Genomic DNA, 22,299 nt, shown 5'->3' with positions numbered 1-22,299 from the left:
TTCCCTTTCCATTAAATATGGATATAATTAATGGGGGATGACTTAATTTAGTCTATATTCCTTTTTAATGATTCAGTTAGGTGAGATAAATTCTGCCCTTTCTGTCAGTGGGATTCTTTTCAGTGGGGTTGTCAAGATGATGACTGCTCTAGTAGCCTTATCTTTTTGCAGGGTTAGGCCCATATTGTTTTTTCTAAAAGATTTTCTGTGTCCTTACATTATTGCATGTTTCTTTTTCTGCAGCCAACATCTTGTATATGGCAAGCCAAGAAATGATGAAGGTTGTGGAGAGAGACAGTACAACCATAAAGCAAAATTTAAAGAAGGTAACTGTTTAATCCTCAGAGTTTTCATGGGAATCCCACATTCATCAGGAAATGTTACATCCAGTTATATTTGTACAAAACCAGAATTTCAGCAGGCTTGTTTCTGCTTTTATGTTAGTGTCATTCTGCTGACTTTGGACAAGCCATTAAAGAGGTCGCTGATCATTAAAGTGTCATTAATCCACACCTTTGTAGATGTAGCATTCACCACTATCAGATGTAGTATCCCATCTAGTATGTTTGCCTTGGTGGAGGAGAAACAGTCTATGTTCTTGCTAAGCCTGAGATGTGGTTCCCAGGGAGGCCAGTAGTTACCTGGGTTCTGATCAGACAGGCAGACAGACAGCCAGGACATGAGTGCAGGCTGATTGACCAAATCCTCTGACTTTGCTGCTGGACAGATCAAGCAGAAGATGTACCATCCATGTTGTGTGGTGTCAGTTAATATCACAGAATTCCACAGGCTTGATTTTTCCATGGCATCAAAACATAATAGGAGTCAGCGAAATGATTGTGTCTCCACAGTTTCAGCCATTCGACTGTAGCGTAAGAGAAAGATACAGAAAGTGCATTCTGGGGAGACTGGAGCTACTGCTATACAAGTAACTGAAGTAGTTTCAGGGACCTTTCTCCTGCACTGAACTTTCTTGTCTGTATGGATTTATTGTTGAAAGCTATCCTGGTACAGTTTTGGTCTGGAGAGATAGCATTCTCCCAGTCAATTCCCAGGCACGGTTCAGGGGTTGGCACAGGCCAGGAACTGTTCCTAATTGGAGTTTTGATGTGGTCACCCCGTTTTGGAGGCTGAGAGAATTTAATGGTGTGGTCATGGTCAGACAATTCCAGATGGCTTATGAGCCAGAAAACTGTCACATTTAATAAACTGCTTTTGGTGTAGCCTCTGTGTGAGTAGACAATCAGTAAAACATATCATTTTACTGTCTCCCCTTCCTTCCCTCCATTTTTTGTATCATCCCTGTCTTTTTGCTGGAAGAATGATTCCAGCACTTTGCACTGGCAGAGATTTTCCCTGGAGAATGAAATTTTCTAGGACAGAGGTCCTAGATCTCTGTGGGATTACTTTGTGCCTTGTAAATATATATGGTACAAAGTTCACTTCATAAATCAGTCTTTCTCTTTTTTTTGGCTGAAAATGGAATTATTTTTTACTTACCCCATTTGCCTTCTCTGCACTTTGAAAGGTATGTTCAGATGTTTCAGTTCTAGTTTTTTTAAAGGGGTTGAAATAGCACACATGAACAAGGAACACTAGGCTGCAGTAGGCATGCCTGGTTTTTCACATTTTATTGCAGAACATTCAAAGTTCTCCTGCACTTCAGGGGGAATCTCAGTGAAGAAACTGAAGGGCTGATCTTACAGACTGCAGCTAGTCTCATTGTCTTAAAACTTTCCATGGGTTGATCCAAAGCCCAATGAATCCAAGGAAAACACTTGATTTTACTGACTGAATCACCTCTCCGAGTGTCAGGGAGCTGCAGGGTCCACCTGTTTCCTGAGGGAAAGGGAGCCATGAGCCGAAGGTGACCCCAGCACAGGCATCGCCCTCACCAAGCAGGGTCCAGTCCCACAGCACCTGAGCAAGGCAAGGTAACAGGGTCCACCAACTGTCCCAGACAAGGCAAAGCAACGAACCAGATCCAGCATCCCTCCAGAGAATTCAGTCAGGAACAAAAGGAGACGGGGCCAAAGACAGGACTAGAGACAAGGCTACAACGTGGGTCCAAAGTCCATCCAGCAGACATGGCCAAAGACATGGTGGAAAACAAGCTGCAAGGTGGGATCCATCCAGGTGACAGGCTATGTACAATGTAGGTCCAGTGTCAATCTAGGACACAGGGCCAGGGACAGGGCTGGAGACAGATACTCCTCCAATGTAGCTTGAGAGGCAGAGACTAAAGGCAAAGGACAGAGATGGAGACCCTGGACCCATGGGCAGGGAGTGTAGGTCAGAGTCCCAGGTGAGGCTGCTAAGGCCTGTTAGTGCCCTGAAATGGAGGGTAAGACTCTGCAGGTTACCGTGTTAGTCAGGGTACAAAAGTGAAGAGTTTGCAGGATCAGGACTTCAGGTGCTTTTGGAAATTTTAATGACAAGCACACGTGCTTGAAGTTAAGCATAAAAGCTTTGTTGGATGAGGACAAAAGTGGTGACAATCAGCTGCAGCTCCAGTGACTTCAGGTGGTCTACTCAGATGCTTCACATTACAAAAATGCTTATTTCTTGTACTGAATGAAGGCCCATAGCCAACATTAAGAGTTTGCAGGTGTCTTAATCTCTTTCATCTGTGCTTTTGTTGACTGTCAATCTAAGCATGGCCTTGCCAGGCAGGAGCTTTTTTAAAACCTGTGTTAACTTTCTTTTATTGATTCTTCTATGTCATCATACTTTTAAAGTGGCAGCCATACTCAAGAAAACAAAAAGCTGAAGCGAGCTTATAAGCAGTAGGCAAACTGAAGAAAAAGCAGGTCTAAAAATGAAGCTAAATGCTTCTGTTTTTTCATCTTCTAGTAATTTCTGGGAATGTAAGAATTAAGGGAAGATTTTTGAGTTGGCATTATTTTAAATTTGAAGTATATTGACAATAAAAATGGGCTTAACTTATAAAGGTTGGAAGTTTATAAAAACAGGAACTATAGTCCAAGTTGCTATAGAACTGCCAAGCTGTCACTTCAAAAAATTTACACTGTTTAGTAGTCGCTGTGATCATATGCTAAAAGCCAATCTTAACACCTGACTTTGCCAGCTGCTGTGGAATAGAAAAGTTATTTCTGGATCTTATTTGCATTCTGTGATCTGAAGAAGAAAGAAGAAGAGACACTAAATTATTCCAATCTTTCCATGCCCAGGTTTAACTATAATTATTACTAGTTAGGGACCAGGAGAAATTTTATCTCCAGACCCCAGATTCTTAGTCTACAATGCTAATTGCTCAGATTTAGTTTGAAAGAATGGGAGCTGGAATATTATTTGGATAATTAAGTGAGGTATTTCACTTACAGTCTTCTAAAGACAGAAGTTGTGCACATTAAATAGCAGTGGAACTGTATTGAGGAGGATGGAGAGCTGCCTTCTAACAAAGTAATATATGATAGAGCATTTAAAATATTGGCTCTAAAGCTATTTGTCTGGATCAAGCAGTACATGAATGTAGTAGGCTTCTTATTGCGATATCACAGGGAGTTGTGATAAATCACAAAATCCAAGCAAATAAGATAGGGGATACTGATACAAGATTTGCTCAGCTTTGATGGTTAATTATTATTAGCTGATTGTGTCTAAGCCAGCTGAGCTACGTTCTTTCACTGTAATAACACCAACTCCTGTTCCTAACAGAAACTGCCAGCAAAGATACTACTGTACTAGAGGAAGTTTATTGTAATTCTCGCACCAAAGGAAGTGGGTGTAATTCCGTATTCTTAAAAGATGGATCAGCATTGAGCATCATGGAGCTTTTACAAATAGAATAAAAATTTAAAAAGGAAAGGGAAAAATAATATGTTGGGCATTCACTAGCGTGCCTGTGATGGACAATGATATTTCCATATAGAGGCTCTCTACAGTACTTAACTTTTCAAGTCTGAGCCATGCAACATTCATTGCTTTATTTTAAGACTTAACCTTATTGACTCTTTTTCTGTCAAGTAAACTTACAACCCTCTTGTAACCAAGAAGATATTGCATTAAAGAGTAAAACCAGGGTGCTTACAGAGGAAATTTTGCTTAAAAAAAAATCGCCACTCAGATTTTATGTTTATTGAGATAAATTTTGTTCATTACTTCATGTGTAATACACAGTAGTCCTATTTTCAAGTGTAGAATCTGCTCCAAAGCCCATCTAAATCAATAGAAGAGCTCCCACAGACTTCAGGAAGTCTTGGATCAGTTTGGCAGTGAACTTTCTGTAGTGGTTCATAATTTCTTAAGACCATAAATCATCTCCTCCAGTAACTGAAAATCATGATTCTTTTGGTTAGCATGTTAAACCAAAACAAGTTTACATGCTTCTTCAGTTTAGTTTTGCCAGTGGTCTGGTGTAGCAGATGATATGTTGATTGTGTAAGGAAAAAGACAGGAAACGTCTGAAGTAAAGATACAAAGATGAAAAATATCTGTTGTCTGAGAAGAATCATTTTTAATCAGATGGGAAAACGTATAAACTGGAAGTTTATGGGCACAGGAACTATTTTCACTCAGATTGAGGAAATCTGTATTGGGGGTGGCTTATAACAGCCTGTGGATGGTGGGGAAGAAATTCTCTTTTGAAAAAAACGAAATGAATGAAATATATGTTTACCCCTTCCTGCTTATTTCAGTGGTGTCTTTAGAATTTAAAGTAATACAAGTTTATATCTTACCAGTAATATCATAGAAAATGTGTTATCCAAGAGTATCAACTGAACAGTGATATGCAGAGATTTAGAGTAAAAATTGCAAAAATGAAGTATTTCCTTTCCACAGAAAAGTGCTAGGTTTTTCTTTTGAAAAAATTGTCTTTGCTAGAGAAAATTTTTAAAACTGAGCAATCGAGAACTATTTTGACCCCCGAGGCAGCTGTTTTGGTGTTGCCCAGTGTTTTTGTTTGAGTCTCTGTAGACATCACAGGGGTTTAGTAATTATTCCCAGCGAGGGGAGCATGATCTGAAGATAAGTGGTTAAAAGAATACTACAAATACTTTGCCTGCCCACAGCCTGAGTTGCTTGCCTACATTTGTGAAAAACCTTCCGAACACTCTTTCTGAATAGGTGCAAAGTGCTCTCTCGAGCCAAGAACACCTCTTTTTTGGCTGGTCTCACATCCTTTTTGGCCTGCTCTCCCTGGAGGTGCAGAGTTGAAGTTAGGGAAGTTGCACATGTGCTTGGGGATTTTGGTGCCTGTGTCATTTAACCACAAAAACAACCTTCTCTTTGAAGCACCCAGAATGCCTAATCAGGCATCAGCAGTTTCTCTTTTCGGTGGAAAAGGATCCCAGTGAGCATTCAAAAAGTTCAATGGACCACAATATACTTAGCTGTGATATTTCACTTTTTCTATAACTGAGCTCCTGTTACCATCATTCATGCTGTGTGGTATTCCAATAAAGAAGCGCTGACATGGATTTCCAGGATTTTTGGACGGGTATAAGGTGTGTGCTACACACAGCGAGCAAAACCAGCAATATTTCCCCAGCCTTCTGAAGAATACTTCAGAAGAAGTTACCATCCAACCCTTACTACCCCTTAATCGCTGAGGGCAACGCTTACCTTCCCTCCTTCTGCCACAGAGCTCGTTGCACAGTGGTGGGCAAAATTGCCATTTACAGCCAGGTGCTGATCCTGCTGTTGCAAGAGAGATCTGACTGATTCACCTTAGATAAAGTCCCACTGAATGTAAACAGTGTCAGGCTGATATTCAGAGGGAAATACTGTTTGCAGTAAATATGGCTGGAAGAATCTGGCCCAGTAATAGTATTGCTTAAATAGCGGTTTCAGGTCTGTTTGTTTTTATTTTGGTATTTATACAGACTTGACTTCTGAAATACTCATGTTCCTGACACTTCTAAATATATACCCTCAAAATGCTTTTAAGTCTTTAAAACTAACATGGATAGTATAAATAAGTTAATCGCCGTGGTTTGTTTGTGCATCCTTTTTAAAAGCACATTTTTGCTTTGCATTGAGTTTGACCCTTTGTTATCTGTGAGCAAGTGGAAATAGAAGTGGCCTCGCTTGATCTCTTGGGTCTATGTGCAGAGCTGCCAGTAGCATTGCTAACAAACTACGGCAAAGTTAGAGAGAAGCCTTTTCCCTTTCCTTGATTTGCCAAATTTCCAGTTAACATTGACAAAGGCATGAAAACAGGGAGCCTGCACCCTACCCATTTGGTAGAACACCATACCTGACACCGGGGAGAGGACTAACACATCTTACATCATGTGCAAAGTGGCCACTCTGCCTGGCTGAATCTTAATGTCTCTGAAAGTAAAACGTTTCTCCACTCCCTTTCCAGGCAGGGAGGTTGGTTTTGTTTATTATTTATGTTGGTTTAACAAAACTGGCCACCTTCCTTATGTTAAATAAAATCACCACAAATACTTGAGCTACCCATTACACCTTTTCCTACAACCCCTACAGGTTAGTATTTAAAAATAGCATTGTGTACCCCAGATTGTCAACTGCATCATCTCAAAACGGTTCAGCAGAAAAAGTTTGGCTTCACACTGCCCTTGGAAAGTTGAGAAATCCCAATTCTGGTAAAACAAGCTGAGAATCAAGTTCCAAAGACCTTGCCATCAAACTGACTGATCTCAACCACGGCAGGATCACGAGGCGAGAGAGATGGCGTCTCAGAGAACCAGATCCCAAAGCATTTAGGGCTTCCTAAGACAATGCCAGCTCTTTGAGTTCTTCCCAGAAACTGATTAGTAAAGTTAAAGTATAACTGAAGCAAGTCCAAAAAAAAAGTGTGTCCCAAACCAGTCTGTTCCCATGTCATTTATACTATTCGTTTGGCAGGATAAGGTGGAGACACTTTAGTAATTTCCAGAGAAGCTGTCATTTTCTATAAACCTTGATTGAAACTAAAATGAATTCTGGGCTAATGCCTTTTAAACTAGATTTTATTCAAGAGCAAATGAAACTATTCGCTGGTTACTGTTGGGAGATGTCACCCAGAGAGAAGCTGCTGTCTCATCCAGTCAATGCATGTGGGAGTAATACTGATAAAAAGTTAATGCATCAGAGGCAAGGCTGTCAGCAAGGACACTGGTACAGTCTTGCTTGCCATGGCACATGTGCCGCTGGTTTATATCCGCAGAGAGCAGTCCTTCACTCTTTGCCATCAGCTGAAGTAGTGCCTGCTGATGTAATAAGATCCTAAAGTTGTTATAACATGTACCAAATTCCAGAGAGATAGAGGAAACTCAATTAATATTTTTTAACTTTTTGGATTTGTTTTTCAGCGTTGACCTATGACACCCACAGAAGAAGCATAAAAGAAATATCTCTGTAATTTATACTTCTGTGAACTGTCATACATACTAAAACAAGTGCCAATGGAGTCAACTGCAGGAAATCTTTATTATTTTCTTAGAAACTCTTTAAAATGTAAACATCCTGTTGATACGAATCTCAGATTCTTCTGATGTTTACTTAGCAGCTGCCATCATTGTGCAGTGTCTGAGTACACATACCGTATTACAGGGTCCTAGGCTGACAGAGTCCTATTCTGACTTGCGTTTTATTTTACAGAATTAAGGCTGAAAATACTTCTGAGCACTTCAATGGTAAAACAGCTTACGATTACATTCCTGTTATTTTCAAACTATTTGAAACTTAGAAATTGCATAACTATTTCAAACACGGTATTGAAATGGCCAACAAAGATAACCCACATCCCCTTTACTCTGCTGTCATTGTCAGATCCTGAAAGAGATCACTCATAACAAGCAGGGTATTGCATCAGGAATCATATAAAGTCTTTGTCATGTCCAGTGGTAGCTGCTATTTCCCTTCTGAGTCAGGAATACCTGCAAGTCTCAGCATTCAATAATTGCAAAAGAATAAAAAATAATCCTCTTGCCACATGGCAGAAGAGTTAAAAAATGCAAATATTGAAAAGTTTAAGCCCAGAAGAAAAATGGAAAGAACCTTCTATTTATTGTTTTGTAAATCTGGGGTTTTTTTAAGCTAGTCTCATTATTTTGGGGGCCTGACTCACCATTTTTGAATGCTTAGGTTGACAGCAGTTTTCCATTGCTGATACAGTGGTTGTGCTGACTCAGGATGTCTTTACAGCCATTCACAGTCCACAGGAAAATGTGTACTTTACAGATCCATGTAAATTATATAGTGCACACCAGTGTTTCCTACCATTAATGAAGATCCCATGTGCCTCTGATTACACGTGGTTCGTTAATTATGCCTGCGTGCGTGCTACGGTAGCAAAGCTCCTGATGTTAAAATGAAGATGAGAACATTTGGATTCTGGAAACTTTTGTTTAAATATGTCTAAAATGAATCTGTCTTTATAAGGAATACAGGTAACATCCTAACATCTGTATATTTTGTGGCTGTGTGTGGGATAGGCAAAGAGCACAGACATTTTGTCATTCAAAGGGAGATCCTCAACGCTATAAATGACACTCAAGTGTCTGTCAGGTTTCATAAGCCCTGTACCACCATCTGGATCACTGAAGATTTACACCTTAATTGCAATCCTGTTTTTAGATTTTATTGCATAATCCATTAGTAGGGAAGCATTTTGAAAACAATTCTGAATTCTGTTGGCAGTTTCTAATTAAGAAACATGTGTATTAAAGTTTTAGATTTGCAGGCATACGCACATAGACACACAGAACACGCACACCAACATCTGCACACAAAAAAAGTAGACAAAATAACTGCAGCATCAAATAAAGTTCCCCAAGTCTTCCTGTTATAAAACTGTTCTTAGTTAGTTGTTTATAATGTACCCAAACTTTAATTGCATTTATGACACAAGAGTCTATCCTACCTTGACTGTTTATTTTTTATTTCAGTCCAAAGAGTTCTACAATGCCTACAAATAAGGCTCAGGGGAAAACACATTGTTTTCTCATAGTAAAATTCTTGACTTGGAGAAGGAAGCTATTCATTCCAGTGCAGAGGAGATATGTGCTGAGCTAGTATAGAGGGAACTAGCGAGTGAGGGGTAAACAGAGAGGACGAGTAGGAGACAAGAAGAACCAAAGGCTCCATTTGTTTGGCCAAAGGTAGGCTTCTGGTGCTATATGAGATGGTGGATTTGAGCTACCCAAGCAAGACCGGCATATGAGACACACGAGCTGCCTGTAGCAGCAGTGGAGACCAAACAGGATATGCTAGCATATCAGTCTTAAGTTGTATGAGATCATAAAATCATTTAGGTTGGAGAAGACCCTTAAGATCATTGAGACCAACCGTTAACCTAACAGTACCAGGTATTTATGTATGGGCATTTGAATTATGCTTTATGAGTTTACTTCTAGGAATCTACAGGTGCAGTAGGCATTAGAGTTGTAGATGACCCCATTAGAGTCAATAGAAATCTACTGAAGAAGTCAAGGTGGAATTTGGCCCTTAAACCTGGACATCTGTTTTAATTTTGGGCACTGTGGCATACCCCCATCTGGCATCCAGCTGTTTTGCTAGAAAGTTGTGGGTATCCTATAAAATCTGTCATACCTGCCAGTCTCATGCAGATGCCTCAGATGTCTAGGGCATCTCAAATGGCAGTAGGTACCTACACCTACACCAAGGCAACTCAGTTCTTAGTGGAGCTGACGGCTTTATTGAGTATATCTTTCCTGACTGTGTAGTGGGAATTTGGATGCCTGGTACACATGTAAACACCACAATACAGTTACCTATACTTAGATGTTTTTATGCTGAACTCAACCCTGACACTAGGAACAACTGATAGTTTGAGAGATATTTGAGGAGTAGGGCTGCGAATAGACATTCTAGACTGATAAAAAAGTGGAGAATTGCTGGGGGAAAAAGCAGCCAGAGTTGGAATTGAGACTCAGAATGGGATGGAGAAACCAGAAGACTAAAATTTGGACTTGGCAGGGCAAGAATGTGGGACTAGAATAAGAAGCAGAAGTAGTGGAAATTGGGAATGACTAGGTAGGGAGAATAGAGCTCAAACAACGAGCCAAAGGTGGGTAGAGCAGTCCTGATACCAGAAAGGGACAAGACAGAAGTCATACTTGGAAAGACTGGACAAAAAACTGGACAGCAATGCCAGTAGTTGGTAAATACTCTGCCCTTTTCTGCTTGGAATGGAACCTAAATTTCCAGAATCTTATCCTTCCTGTACTCAGCAGGTGCTTTTGGCTATGTTTACCTTAAAAACAGGAGCAGCACAATAGAAGAGAATTTGTAGAGATAAATAGCAAGTAGTGAGGACCTGATGTTCCCAATGTAGGCATCTCAGAGGGTTATTACTTTAGCCAACAGTTGTCTGGTCCCATGGACTGAATGTCCATTACTGGCTGGAGCTCACTAACTGATCCTGAAGAGCATCTTTGCCTTAGTTTCAGTTGAAAGGAGTTCATGCACTCCGAGACTACTCCACGATGTGAACCAAAGCATGGTAAGTCTGGACAAACATGACATTTGCTTCAAAAACACACAACAGATCCAAACTAAATCACTAATGTCTGTGCTGGACACCCTCAGTGTGACACCCAGCAGGAAGGTGTCCCAGGTGCTGGAGCGCATCCAGAGAAGAGCAACAAAGCTGTTGCGGGGTCTGGAGCACAAGTCTTATGAGGAGTGGCTCAGGGAGCTGGGGTTGTTCAGTCTGGAGAAGAGGAGGCTGAGGGGAGACCTTATTGCTCTCTACAACTACCTGAAAGGGGGTTGTAGAGAGGTGGATATTGGTCTCTTCTCCCAAGTGACAAGTGATAGGACAAGAGGAAGTGGCCACAAGTTGCATCAGGGCAAGTTTAGACTGGATATTAGGAAAAATTTCTTCACTGAAAGGGTTGTCAGACATTGGAACAGGCTGCCCAGGAAGGTGGTGGAGTCACCATCCCTGGAGGTTTTTAAAAGACAGGTGGATGAGGTGCTTAGGGACATGGTTTAGTGGTGGACTTAGCACGGTTAGGTTTATAGTTGGACTTGATCTTAAAGGTCTTTTCCAACCTAAATGATTCTATGTTCCTCTGGCCAGAAGCTGACAGTGCTACTTCTTTCAATTACACCATTACCTTAAGGGACAGAGGCCTAAAGCAGCAGATCTAGAGGTGCTAACACTGTTGCAAATAGATGTAGGTGCCACATGTAAAATACCTGGGTTTTGGTTTACCTCCTTTGAAGTCTAGCAGACTGTATACACAAGCTCTGCTGAAGCCAGTTGGTATTGCATTACCAAGCATTTCAAAGTTAGGGAGCACTGATCTTAATTCAGACGCCTTTTATGTACGCATTAAAAGGTGGTCTTTCACTAAAACATCACTCTTACTTTTTCCTCTTTCATTAACAAAAAGAGCTGTGTAATGAAGGAGACAACAGGATGCAGAATTCCTACCTCATTTGTGGCAGAAGCGGTAAAATGCCTGTTGAAAGAAACTGGGAATTACATGAAGTAAAAATGGATAGCTTAGTGGTAAAGACATCTAAACTTCACATCCAAGAATGGACTTTTGGTGAAGTCATTAATATTTTTCATAGATGGTCACAGTTTGTCCTCACTTTTCTGAGTATCTCACTTAACACCTTGAAATCTGTTTTGCAGACAGATAGACAGTGTTTCAGAGCACCTGCAAATAAAGTCCAGGAGTGCTATCTTTTGAGCATAGTCAATACTGTGTAATGCTACGCACACTGGAAAACCAGCTGTAGGTGTTTCAGACTACACTACATACTTTCAAATTAATGTATGTAGTTTGACATCATTAATTTATGTGCTCCCCATCTGCAAAATGGAGATAAAAATGGCCACTAAGGTGTCACAAAACTAAATTAATAAATGTGAGCATGCAAATCCTGTAGTGGTGCATGCCAGAGGAATGCACATAAGAAAATAAATTCTGTCTGTAAACCATTAAATATGTAGTAAATAAATCCTCAGACCACACACAGAATTTAAAACAAAAAATACTATCAAATAGCAGCTCATCAGCTGAACGTCATTCTGTCAGTGGATTGAATGAATCAAGGATCCTTTGGATCACATAATGAAAGATTAAACCATAATGCTAATATACCAGAGGCAAGCTAAGAACGCACATACATAAATCTTTTGTTTAGGCATTTCCAAATCTGTGAGTTCTCAAGTTTACAACCCTACCTGGAGAACAGCCCATTTTGCAGTTCATGCAGACTAAGCCAAGTATTTTATCCACCTTTGTAAGTGTAAATGACTTTTCATCTTTTTCTAAATCATCATGTGATGAGACTCTACAACTAGCCTATCAAAATATCTAATAACTGTAAGGACTACTCCATTAAACTGGAATTGCTCCATTTCTTTTTTTCTCAGTTTCATAATCTTTATTTTTGCATCTGTTGGTAACAGAGCCCAGGGTTAAACGTAATTTGGTCATATGTTCGGCTTTCAAAAGGCCTGAATGCAGCTGGCCATTTTACATTGGCTTTTTTGTAGAAATTTTTCCTAGTGTCGAAGGCAAGATCAAAAGAAGTTTTCTGCTAAAGCAAAATGACATACCTTGTTTCCAGCAATTAGTGAGTGACAAAGGAAACCAATAATGTTTGTTAACATGGGGTGGTTTATGTTCTGTGTTTTACATATACATAGAAGTATAACCTAGGTTGGTGTCTATGCAACTGAGATGATATATTTTGGATACAGCCAGTAGTCAGTAATGTCCAAGATTTGGGTACACTTCAACAAGAGAGAAGCGATTTAGACAAAAACTTGTAACATTTTGTGAAGTGCAGTCTGGGCTCTTAGCCCACCTCTGCCCCACTGAGTGCATTTATTTATTTATATTCCACATGGCTACAAAAATTATGGAATTGAAGATTGTTGTGATGAAAGGAAAACTTCTTGTCCCCTAATGTATGTTAGCATTGCTCAATTATTCACTGAAGTACAGAAATGAAATACGAAACAAATGAGAGTAATGGAATTGGGCCAAGCTGTGTGTGTGATATGTTGAGCAATCAACATCCTTCTGGTACCTGCATTCAAACATTTTAGTATAAAGAGTCCTCATCATTAATCTTGTTCCTGTATAGTTTTAAATCCATAGGTTTTTACTCTCTCCCAGACAACCACTCTCCCTTCAAATATTTTATAGAAATTGAAAAACGTAGCTATAGTATGCAAAGTTGAGATGAAAATGGGGGGAAATGATGGCTTGGGAAAGAGTGACAGTCCATGTTTCTAACAAAGAGAAAAGACACTTCATTGAATATGATATTTGCTTGGAATTTATTGCTTTTGTGTTTAGATGTGCCCTGTAGCACCGGCTTCATGTATGTCATTGAACAAGGTTTTTAGGGCAAGATCAAAATGAAATGGACTTTGATAGAATTTTAGTTCCACATTACAACCCAAAAGAAAATTGCTCATTGATCTCTGGGAGGTGCCTGTGCTCTACACAGGCAGCACTTCACAAAGATAAGATAGAGAGTCGGCGGTGTTCAGCCTGGAGAAGAGAAGGCTCTGGGGTGACCTTATTGCAGCCTTTCAATACTTAAAGGGGGCTTATAAGAAAGATGGGGACAAACTTTTTAGTAGGGCCTGTAGCAATAGGACAAGGGATAATGGTTGTAAAGTAAAAGAGGGTAGATTCAAACTAGCTATAAGGAAGAATTTTTTTAACATGATGGTGGTGAAACACTGGAACAGGTTGCCCAGAGAGGTGGTAGATGCCCCATCCTGGAAACATTCAAGGTCAGGTTGGATGGGTCTCTGAGCAACCTGATCTAGTTGAAGATGTCCCTGCTCATTGCAGGGAGGTTGGACTACATGACCTTTAAAGGTCCCTTCCAACCCAAACTATTCTATGATTCTAAGATTCTATGATTATGAAATTCTCCAAGCAAAAAAAGTTTTGCTTCTGAGAATAACCATAATTGCTGCTATTCTAACATGGCTGAGTAAATCACCTCTAGTTTACATCTAACACCGAGGTTAAAAAAAATAGGTGCTCCTCCACCTAAGGCCCCAACCAGACAGGTGGTTTGAGATCGCACTTAACAGATGCCAGTAAGACTGAGCTACTCACAAATGTGGAATAACCTCCTACTTTCTCTTAGTTTATATCCAGAAGAAAGCCATAATGGTTAAGCCCTTTCAGCTGGGACATAGCATCAAGTTTACTGGTAATTCTTCTATTTGATGAAATAGCTAGAAAGCTAACATAGAGAACAGCTAATAGCTAGGGAAAACACAGCAGGTTGGCTGGTTAGGGATGGACTCCATGGACAACTAGATGTTTTGAGTCATAATAACAAATTTCTTAAGACAGCCAGACTTTCATCAGCAGATCTCTATTTTCAGAGTTAAGCCTGTATTGTGTTCCACAGTTTTACAGGTGAGGAAACTGAGTCACAGAGCATTTAATTGGCTTCATCATAATTGCAGACTTGGAAACAACCAAGAACTACCAATTTGCTATTCCTTACAGTCTATCTTGGGTCATGAAGCATCACTTATTTCCCGATAATTCAGTGCTCTTTGTTTGGATATTGGTTGCTTCATCAGTAACTTTTCAAATTAATGATTTGATGTGCTTTGATTTCTAGCTGATTTTTTACTATGGAACTGGAGACAGCTGGTGTCCACAGCACTACTACGATGAGATCAAGATGGATTTTCCAGACGGGGACATTCGACTTTGTGAGAAAGGGCTCCGCCACGCCTTTGTGCTAGATGCCAGCAAGGAGATGGCTGCCATGATTACAGACTGGTTACAGGATGATTTGACCAAATTATAAACATGGATTCAGTGATTAACAAGAAAACGATGTAATTATTTTGTGAACATGTAATTTTCTGTGAGAGAGTCTGTCCTATTTTTTTCTGTGTATTATAGATTATGGCTCATTTTCTATTGAGATGTTTTAGAGAAAGTTAAAGAGAGACTGGCTGGTCCAAAGTATAGTTTTATTGATTCGGTGGTGATGTACCTTCATCCTCTGTCTTCAGGACTCTGCAGGACTTGGCAAAGGGTGGAATATTTATTGTGTGCTAGCACTCTAGACAACACTGGTACTAGATTCACTGGCTAGAAGTGTACCTGAGTTACTACCACGTCACTCACCTGCTGGAGAACTGTCAGTTTGGGGTTTGGGGCAGCCCAGCTGGCCTGCTTTAGAAAGAAATACCAGGCTACTCCGTATGGTTAAAAATCCACCTGTGGATGGATCCTGGCAATGGATCCTGGTATGCTGTGAAAGACCTGGCCCTCTCCATGTGTCTCATACGTCCATGTAACCCTGGTGCATGACAACCAGAACAGCCCAAGGCCCCAGGACAACCCTAACGTCTTCTCCAGGTCAGATGGGGTTGGTGGTCAGTCAGAGGTCAGGCTGAGTTCAGGATGAATACAAGGGAGATGTGTAGATGAGGTGAGCAGTTTCTCCAAGTCTCAGAAGGGGTTTAGGGTGCTGCCAGCACTCCACAGGGTATTAAAAATACCATAAGGTAACTGTGGCTGCTCAGCAAGGGAGCACTTATTGAGCTCTTGTCTGGAACATGGCCAAGTGTTTCATTTTTCAATTGACTGTAGAGAAGGTAAAGGACACTGGTCAAAAGTACCAGTATTAAAAGGTTAAAATGGATTGCAGAGTCTGTATGTAACTACTTATAGGTGGCCTAGCTCTCCTAATGAAGTCCATGAGAACAGTGCTTGCTCAGCAGCTTTAAAGAATTAAACCACTTTTGATGCATGCCTAAATTTCAGTTCTTTGCTCTGAGGACTGAAGTATGAAGTTTTCTGCCAAGCCACAAATTAGGTAAGTCCACCGTGAGAAAATGGCTATTACTCTGCCATGGTTGCACCCATGAAATGGCATGAAGTGTTACTATTGAGGAGCAGATCCTTGCAATAGTACATTACTGACAAGTACACTGTTCCTCACATTTGTTCATCCCTCTTCTTTACAGATAGCAAAAAACTAGGAAAAAAACATCCTACCAGTTGTGATAACAGAAGAAGCTACAGGTGACAGCTAGAAATGAAAATAATGTAAGTAAGGGAAATAGAGCCAAGTGTAATCGGGAAAAGCTTTCTAGCCATGAACCTGTGAAATAGTCTCCCTGTGGAGTTCATAGCCACATTTATAAATAAACAAAACACTACAACATATAGTCAGGGGAAGTCCTGCCCTTGCAAACAGGTGAATTTAGATGATGCATTGGTAACTAGCTTACATGGTTTATTAACAGTTTTAATGTGGTACTAGTGAGAATGGTACTGGAGGACATTCTCTGTGATGCAGAAAGACAGATTAATTTCTTACTTCTCTTACACGATTATATACACGCCTTCCTCTTCTTTCTAAATCCCCCTTAAATCTTTATAATATTTAGAGCAATTTGTAATAGAATGCAATTTCTGGATATTTTGGACTGGTTTTCAAACCTGCAGACCGGTAGTGGATTTAAGTGACCTTCTTTGCATTAGAAACTGGTTTAGCTTTTGAGACTAGCCAGTGGATTTTCAGATTACACTGCCACGTAATGAAACAGATACTGATGCTTGAGGCAGAAATGTTGAGACCACAGTTGCAGCAACATCGGGAGGGACCAGATACTTTCAAAGTGAAGGGACTGTGCCCATGCAACTGCTTCTGTTTATTGGAGAGTCATGGGACTTTCCTTCTTTCTACAGGGCCATATTCAGTCATGATCAAAACAATTCTTGTGCTTACTTTAGAAACCCGTAGTTGTATGTATCTGTGTGTGTTTAAACAGCCCCCAGATGTTGGCATGCATTCCTGTTGGATGGCCTTATGGCAGATGCTAAAAGCATCTGTTGGCCTAAGTGCTCCCTGGGGCAGAGTGAGGGGGGGTGTGTTCACATACGTAGGTATATATATGTACACATATATATATACATATGCACATGTTTGTGTGTTAGCAACATCAAAAATACAGCTCACTTGGTGGTTTTGGTTGACACGTTGATCTGGTTGAACAAAACATTTGTTCTTCAAAGTATATGGAATCAGGTAATCGAGCAAGGACTCAGTTTGTAAAAGTTCAGCTGTTGCGGTGGATCTCCTGGGGACAGAAAAAAATCTTGCATTAACCAAAGATGACAAGCAACTGTTAAAGCCTGGAAACTGAAGCACCTATGAGAAGCAGTTGTTTACAGTGCATTATTCGTATACTTTGTATGAGGAATTAATTTAGCAATACTTGTACTTGACTTGTGTATGCCTTTTATACAAATGTTAATCCATTATAATAAATCCTACTGACTGCATTAAGACCTAAACTGAGATTAGATCTGGTCACTGATGACCAGATCTACTGCAGGATAATGCCTTACAATTTTCTTAAACGAATTTTCTCTAAGATTATCAAAACTATATTGATTCAATTGCTACCTTCCTCCTAGAAGCTGTTACTGTAAGGCTAAGATCTGAAAATTTGCTACTCTATTCATTGGAAAAAAGCAGGGGTCTAGTTTTCACAGCTGTATTTCCTAAGAGGAGCAGATTGCACACAATGAGAATCCAGCTCCTCTGAAGCCCCTGGTGTTCACCATGACCCCAGGCAGAGTGTCAAAAGTGCTTATGGTCCAAATGTGCCAACTTACCATGAAAACACAGTATGGTCTTGCCTATTTTAGACTATTTTAGAACTCTTGGGAAGCCTAGCGCAAATGAGTTGACTGTATGCAGTAGCACCTAGTCTCTGTCATTCACATTTCTGCTTAATTCTCACCATGCAAGTAATCCTGCTAGCTTCAATGACTTTGACTCACGTTCAAGTGTTTTGCTAGATCGATACCTTTTATGAAAAAGTACACAACTCCAATAACAAAAATAAAGACATTTATTGTAAAATGTAACTTGATTCTTTATTTTTCTAACTTGCTTAGTCTTAGTTCACTTTCTTCATTACTTCATGCATACAAAATTTACAAAAATACTTGCCAAACCCCAAATTTCACATGTGAAGTAGACATCTGCTAAGTGCAGAGAAGATCAGTGGGTGGTAGGCACCTGTCTCACTTAAGCATTTTTATCCAGAGCCACTCCAAAATAATCAATCAGTGTTTCCCCTTGCTCTCTCCAGCTCCATGTTTGCTGCTTCGAATGAGCTATAGAGTGTGTGGATTAGTGAGGTTTGTCCCTTCAGGAAGCTTGATGAGTGCTTGCCCAGTGTTTATGGTGAAGAATTTGGAGTTGGACTCCAAGCTAAACACCAGTTTCTTGACTCACAGGAGACAGATTGCATATATGAGCCACAACAGATAATCTCTTCTCTGCAGTTGAGATCATTTATGTATTTATTTTACAGAAAATGGGTTTATACGTGCATCCACTCCCCTTCCCTTTCTTTGGTCTAGCTAATTGCCAGCAAAGACTTTAAACAAGATGTTCAGTGTTATCATTAATAAAGTCGCTCAAACTATTACTGGGTTTGGATAAACTTACTAGACCCAAGAGACTTGTTTTACTCTGTGTCACAGGTCGCACTCAGACTCCCAACTACAGTAAGTTTCTGAGGCTCTTCACTGTCAGGCAAATGTTCTCTTTCCTGGCACATTTACAAAATAAGAATCCAGAGAGCATTTGTCAGTGACCAGGAACTATTAAAACAGCATATATTTCTGGAACAGCTGATGGGGTTTGAGTACAAGCAGCAGATGCAGCAGTAACAGTACAAGCCAGCTGCCAGAAGCGATCGTTGCTCTTAGTAGCATCATGCAGAAGTTATGAAACAGGCTAACACGCATGTTCAGATGAGACAGGCAGGGAGAGATTTAATTAAAGGCTGTTTTCAAGTGCTTAAGCTGATAGTAAATGGACGAGGTTTTTCCATTCCACCTATTGCAGGAACATGCTTGAAGGAAAGTTGTGTTGGGGAAAGTAGTTTGCAGCAGCTAATAAAATGCAGAATGTTGTTTCACAGAATCACAGAATCACTAAGGTTGGAAAAGACCTGTAAGATCATCAAGTCCAACCATCAACTAACACCACCATGCCCATTAAACCATGTCCCACAATGCCTCGTCCACATGTTCCTTGAACACCTCCAGGGAGGGTGACTCCACCACTTCCCTGGGCAGCCTGTTCCAGTGTCTCACCACTCTCTCAGTAAAGAACTTTTTCCTAATATCCAGCCTGAACCTCCCCTGGCGCAACTTGAGGCCATTTCCTCTCGTTCTACCACTAGTCGCTTGGGAGAAGAGACCAACACCCACCTCTCTGAAACCTCCTTTCAGGTAATTGTAGAGAGAGAGATGTGTTTAAAACATCTGACTCGCTCTGTATCTGCCTGCAGCGTTTGCCAGTCAGACACTTTTGCCATCCTATTTGAAGCAATTCACAATGAAAGAGGCAGCGGGGGGTGCCCCCCACTCACCCAGTTTATGAACATCTTCAACAAACTCACCTTAAAGCTCATGAGCTCTAAAATAGACTGTGCTTCATATATTAAGAGAAATCCTTGTGTATGAAGATGAGATGGCTTGGAACTGGGAAAAACAGGTTTTCCCAGTGTCAGAACTCAACTACTTCTTTTCTCTAACAGGCACCCTTAAAATTTGATAAGGATCCAGCTGTTCCAATATCTAACTTGTTAGAAACAGGAATACCATTTACAGACGATAAATGTTTTGTTGTTAACATCATCTGGTCTTATCATGCAAAGGATTAGCACTTTGTGATAATGATGATTTAAGTTTTCGTAGTAATGAAAATATGCCTGCTTAATATCAGTTATTGAAAATAAGATTAAATTCTCCTACTAGAATACTTTGGGACTGCAGCTGAGCCTCACAGCAAAAACATGTCCCAGTGATCGCTCCAAGGGCCTTCTGAATTGGTCTGCATTACGGAGATGTACAGTGTGGGATGGTACATGAGACGCTTCAGGTAAGTCTCAAGCAGATGCTACATCCTGGTCCAAAACCTTCTGAAGTTAAAACAGACATTAAAACTAATTTCACTGGACTTTGGATTAGGTGCTAAGAGGAAAACTGGTGCTCCAAGCAAAGTCAAGCTGGGTCACCTAACTTGCCCCCAATTCATAAAGCAGTGCTCCCAAAAGAGATGTCTAAATTCCCTGTCTGGACTAACTTAGATATCTAAATGTAGGGGTACCAGATCTCCCTCTGGAGGTCCTGGCAGGCACCAACTGATTTTGTTACTGCATAAGGGACTTCTTAGGCATTTGCTTTAGGGTTAAGTCACTAGGTGCCCAAGTCAGACTATGTCCTGGTTTAGCAATGCTCTGCATTTTCTTCCATTGTACCAGTGTGTGACGTTCGGCATCTTACCTGTCTGTGCTGTGCCTCTGATGTCTCACAAATACAAACTGACCATGACAATGCTTGGCTTTCAGAACATATATGAGGCTTGACTAGTTTATGTTATAAATCACGAGTAGTCTAAAGTGCTGTGTTAGTACTATAGACTAAAAACCTGTCTCCACTGTACGCAAACCTACCACTCCCATTGATTTCAGTGAAGACGTAATGGGATTCCTGTGAATAACCATTTGCTCTCATCCTTCAATGTCTTGTTCAGAATAACTTGTTAATATACTACTTTCCTGTAAAACTGCACACAGAGTGGGCGGGGGGGCATGGGGGCAAATGCCATCCTGTCTCCCTCCAAGTGCCCAGCTGGAGAACCTGTGCCAAAAGACCCCCTCAGCCAATGTGACTGTAAATGAGCATGTGAGGATGCAAGATACTGCCCAAAAGGTGGCTCGTGCTTGGTCTGGTCTGTCACTCCATGATTTGATTCTGTGACAAGAGGAAATGGCCTCAAGTTGCACCAGGAGAGGTTCAAGGTGGATATTAGTAAAAACTGCTTCACTGAAAGTGTTGTCAGACATTGGAACAGGCTGCCCAGGGAGGTGGTTGAGTCACCATCACTGGAGGTATTTAAAAGATGTGTGGATGAGGCACTTAGGGACATGATTTAGCAGTGGACTTAGCAGTGTTAGGTTAACGGTTGGACTTGATGATCTTAAAGGTCTTTTCCAAGCTAAACAATTCTATGATGTGCCGCTGGGAATAGAAGCCACCATGCCTCACTCCAGCTGAGCCATGTCTTTGCGGCTGTGCTTAAGATGAAGGGACAGCCTAGAAAGTACCAGTCTTGTAAGAATTAATTTTTAAGTCCTTCTGGCAAACCTGTCTTGTCAGTTCTCCGTGTGTTCCTCCTGGATCTTGAAAACTGAGGTCGCTCTGCTATGACTGAAACACATACCTGATGCCTTGAAGACTTCTTCCGTGCTTCCAAACGTGCCTTACTGCACACCTGCATGTTCACAGTATTATATGTGGTAGGGCTGTAGCAGAGGCAGTCATAACCCTATTACTTTCACTCACTATCTCCAAGGCACTTTTTGGTGATGTCCATTGCAGGAGCACATGCTAAAGCAACTCAAGTCTCCCTGAAATTTCTGGGTTTGCCACTATAATGTCTGAGTGAAAGCAGATGAGAAAAAGGTCGTATAGCTATTTGACAGCCCATTCCTGAACGTGCATGACATTAATCTAATGTGATGGATTAAGCTAATCTTACAGACCCTTTGCTTTCTGGATGTCCCATAACTTTTGAAGTTCACCAACTAGAAATGCAAAAGGATTTCATGTCCCAGGAAGCTTTATTAAGCCATTTAAAAAAAAAAAAAAAAAAAAAAAAACCCAACCCAAAAAAAGACCTTGAAGGAGGGGAGAACAGAATAATTAAAAACAATATTCAATTAAAAGGAATCTTTAACAAAACATTTGCTGCAGTGGTAATAAGCAGCCAAATCTCTGAAGTACTAGGTGATGTATCATGTGTGCCAGTGATACCTTACAGGAATGAAACTACCAAACCTGATTTGGAGGGAAAAAAACTCTCCACTACATTTTTCTGGGTATTTTTTTATTTCCCAAATTTTGAAATTCCTGATTTCTTCCTCATTTCCTAAGGCGTTGTTTTCACCAGACCTAACCAAACCGGGTTCCCCCCTCACCCCTCCAGGAGCCTGTTGCCTTGGGCCCCCTCTGCGGGGACCACAGGGAGGGCAGAGTCCTGTGCGCAACTCAAACCCATCAGGCCAGCTTTGCGTGATCACAAGCATGTGAGCAGGGGATGTTCTTCCAGCTCTCATATTTACCCTCCCAACTGAATGTTTCTGAGCCTCTAAATCTTTCTATTCAAGTCAATGGAGAGAATCCTGGTAGGCTGGCTGGGGCTGGGTAGCTACTAGTCAAGGCAAGTGAACTGTATTCAGAAACACGGGGAAGAAAAGGGATGTACGTTTTGATGATAAACCCATCATCGCAAACATTCACT

General features: G+C 40.7%; 1 protein-coding gene across 2 annotated transcripts in view; it reads left to right on the top strand.

Annotated features, from left to right (window-relative positions):
• LDAH (lipid droplet associated hydrolase) overlaps positions 1-14,844 on the top strand; it is a 110,378-nt gene extending 95,534 nt beyond the window's left edge. For both annotated transcript variants that reach the window (XM_059835341.1, XM_059835340.1), the window contains 2 exons: positions 244-326; positions 14,566-14,844. In XM_059835341.1, the coding sequence (XP_059691324.1) occupies positions 244-326; positions 14,566-14,757 (275 nt within the window). In that variant the 3' untranslated portion in view covers positions 14,758-14,844. The remainder of the gene's footprint in view (positions 1-243; positions 327-14,565) is intronic.
• The last annotated feature ends 7,455 nt before the right edge of the window (positions 14,845-22,299 follow it).

This window comes from Gavia stellata, chromosome 2 (genome assembly GCF_030936135.1).
Source record: "Gavia stellata isolate bGavSte3 chromosome 2, bGavSte3.hap2, whole genome shotgun sequence".
Taxonomy (NCBI): Eukaryota; Metazoa; Chordata; class Aves; order Gaviiformes; family Gaviidae; genus Gavia; species Gavia stellata.
The sequence above is the reverse complement of the archived record's forward strand: the minus strand, read 5'-3'. Positions and strand labels throughout refer to the sequence as shown.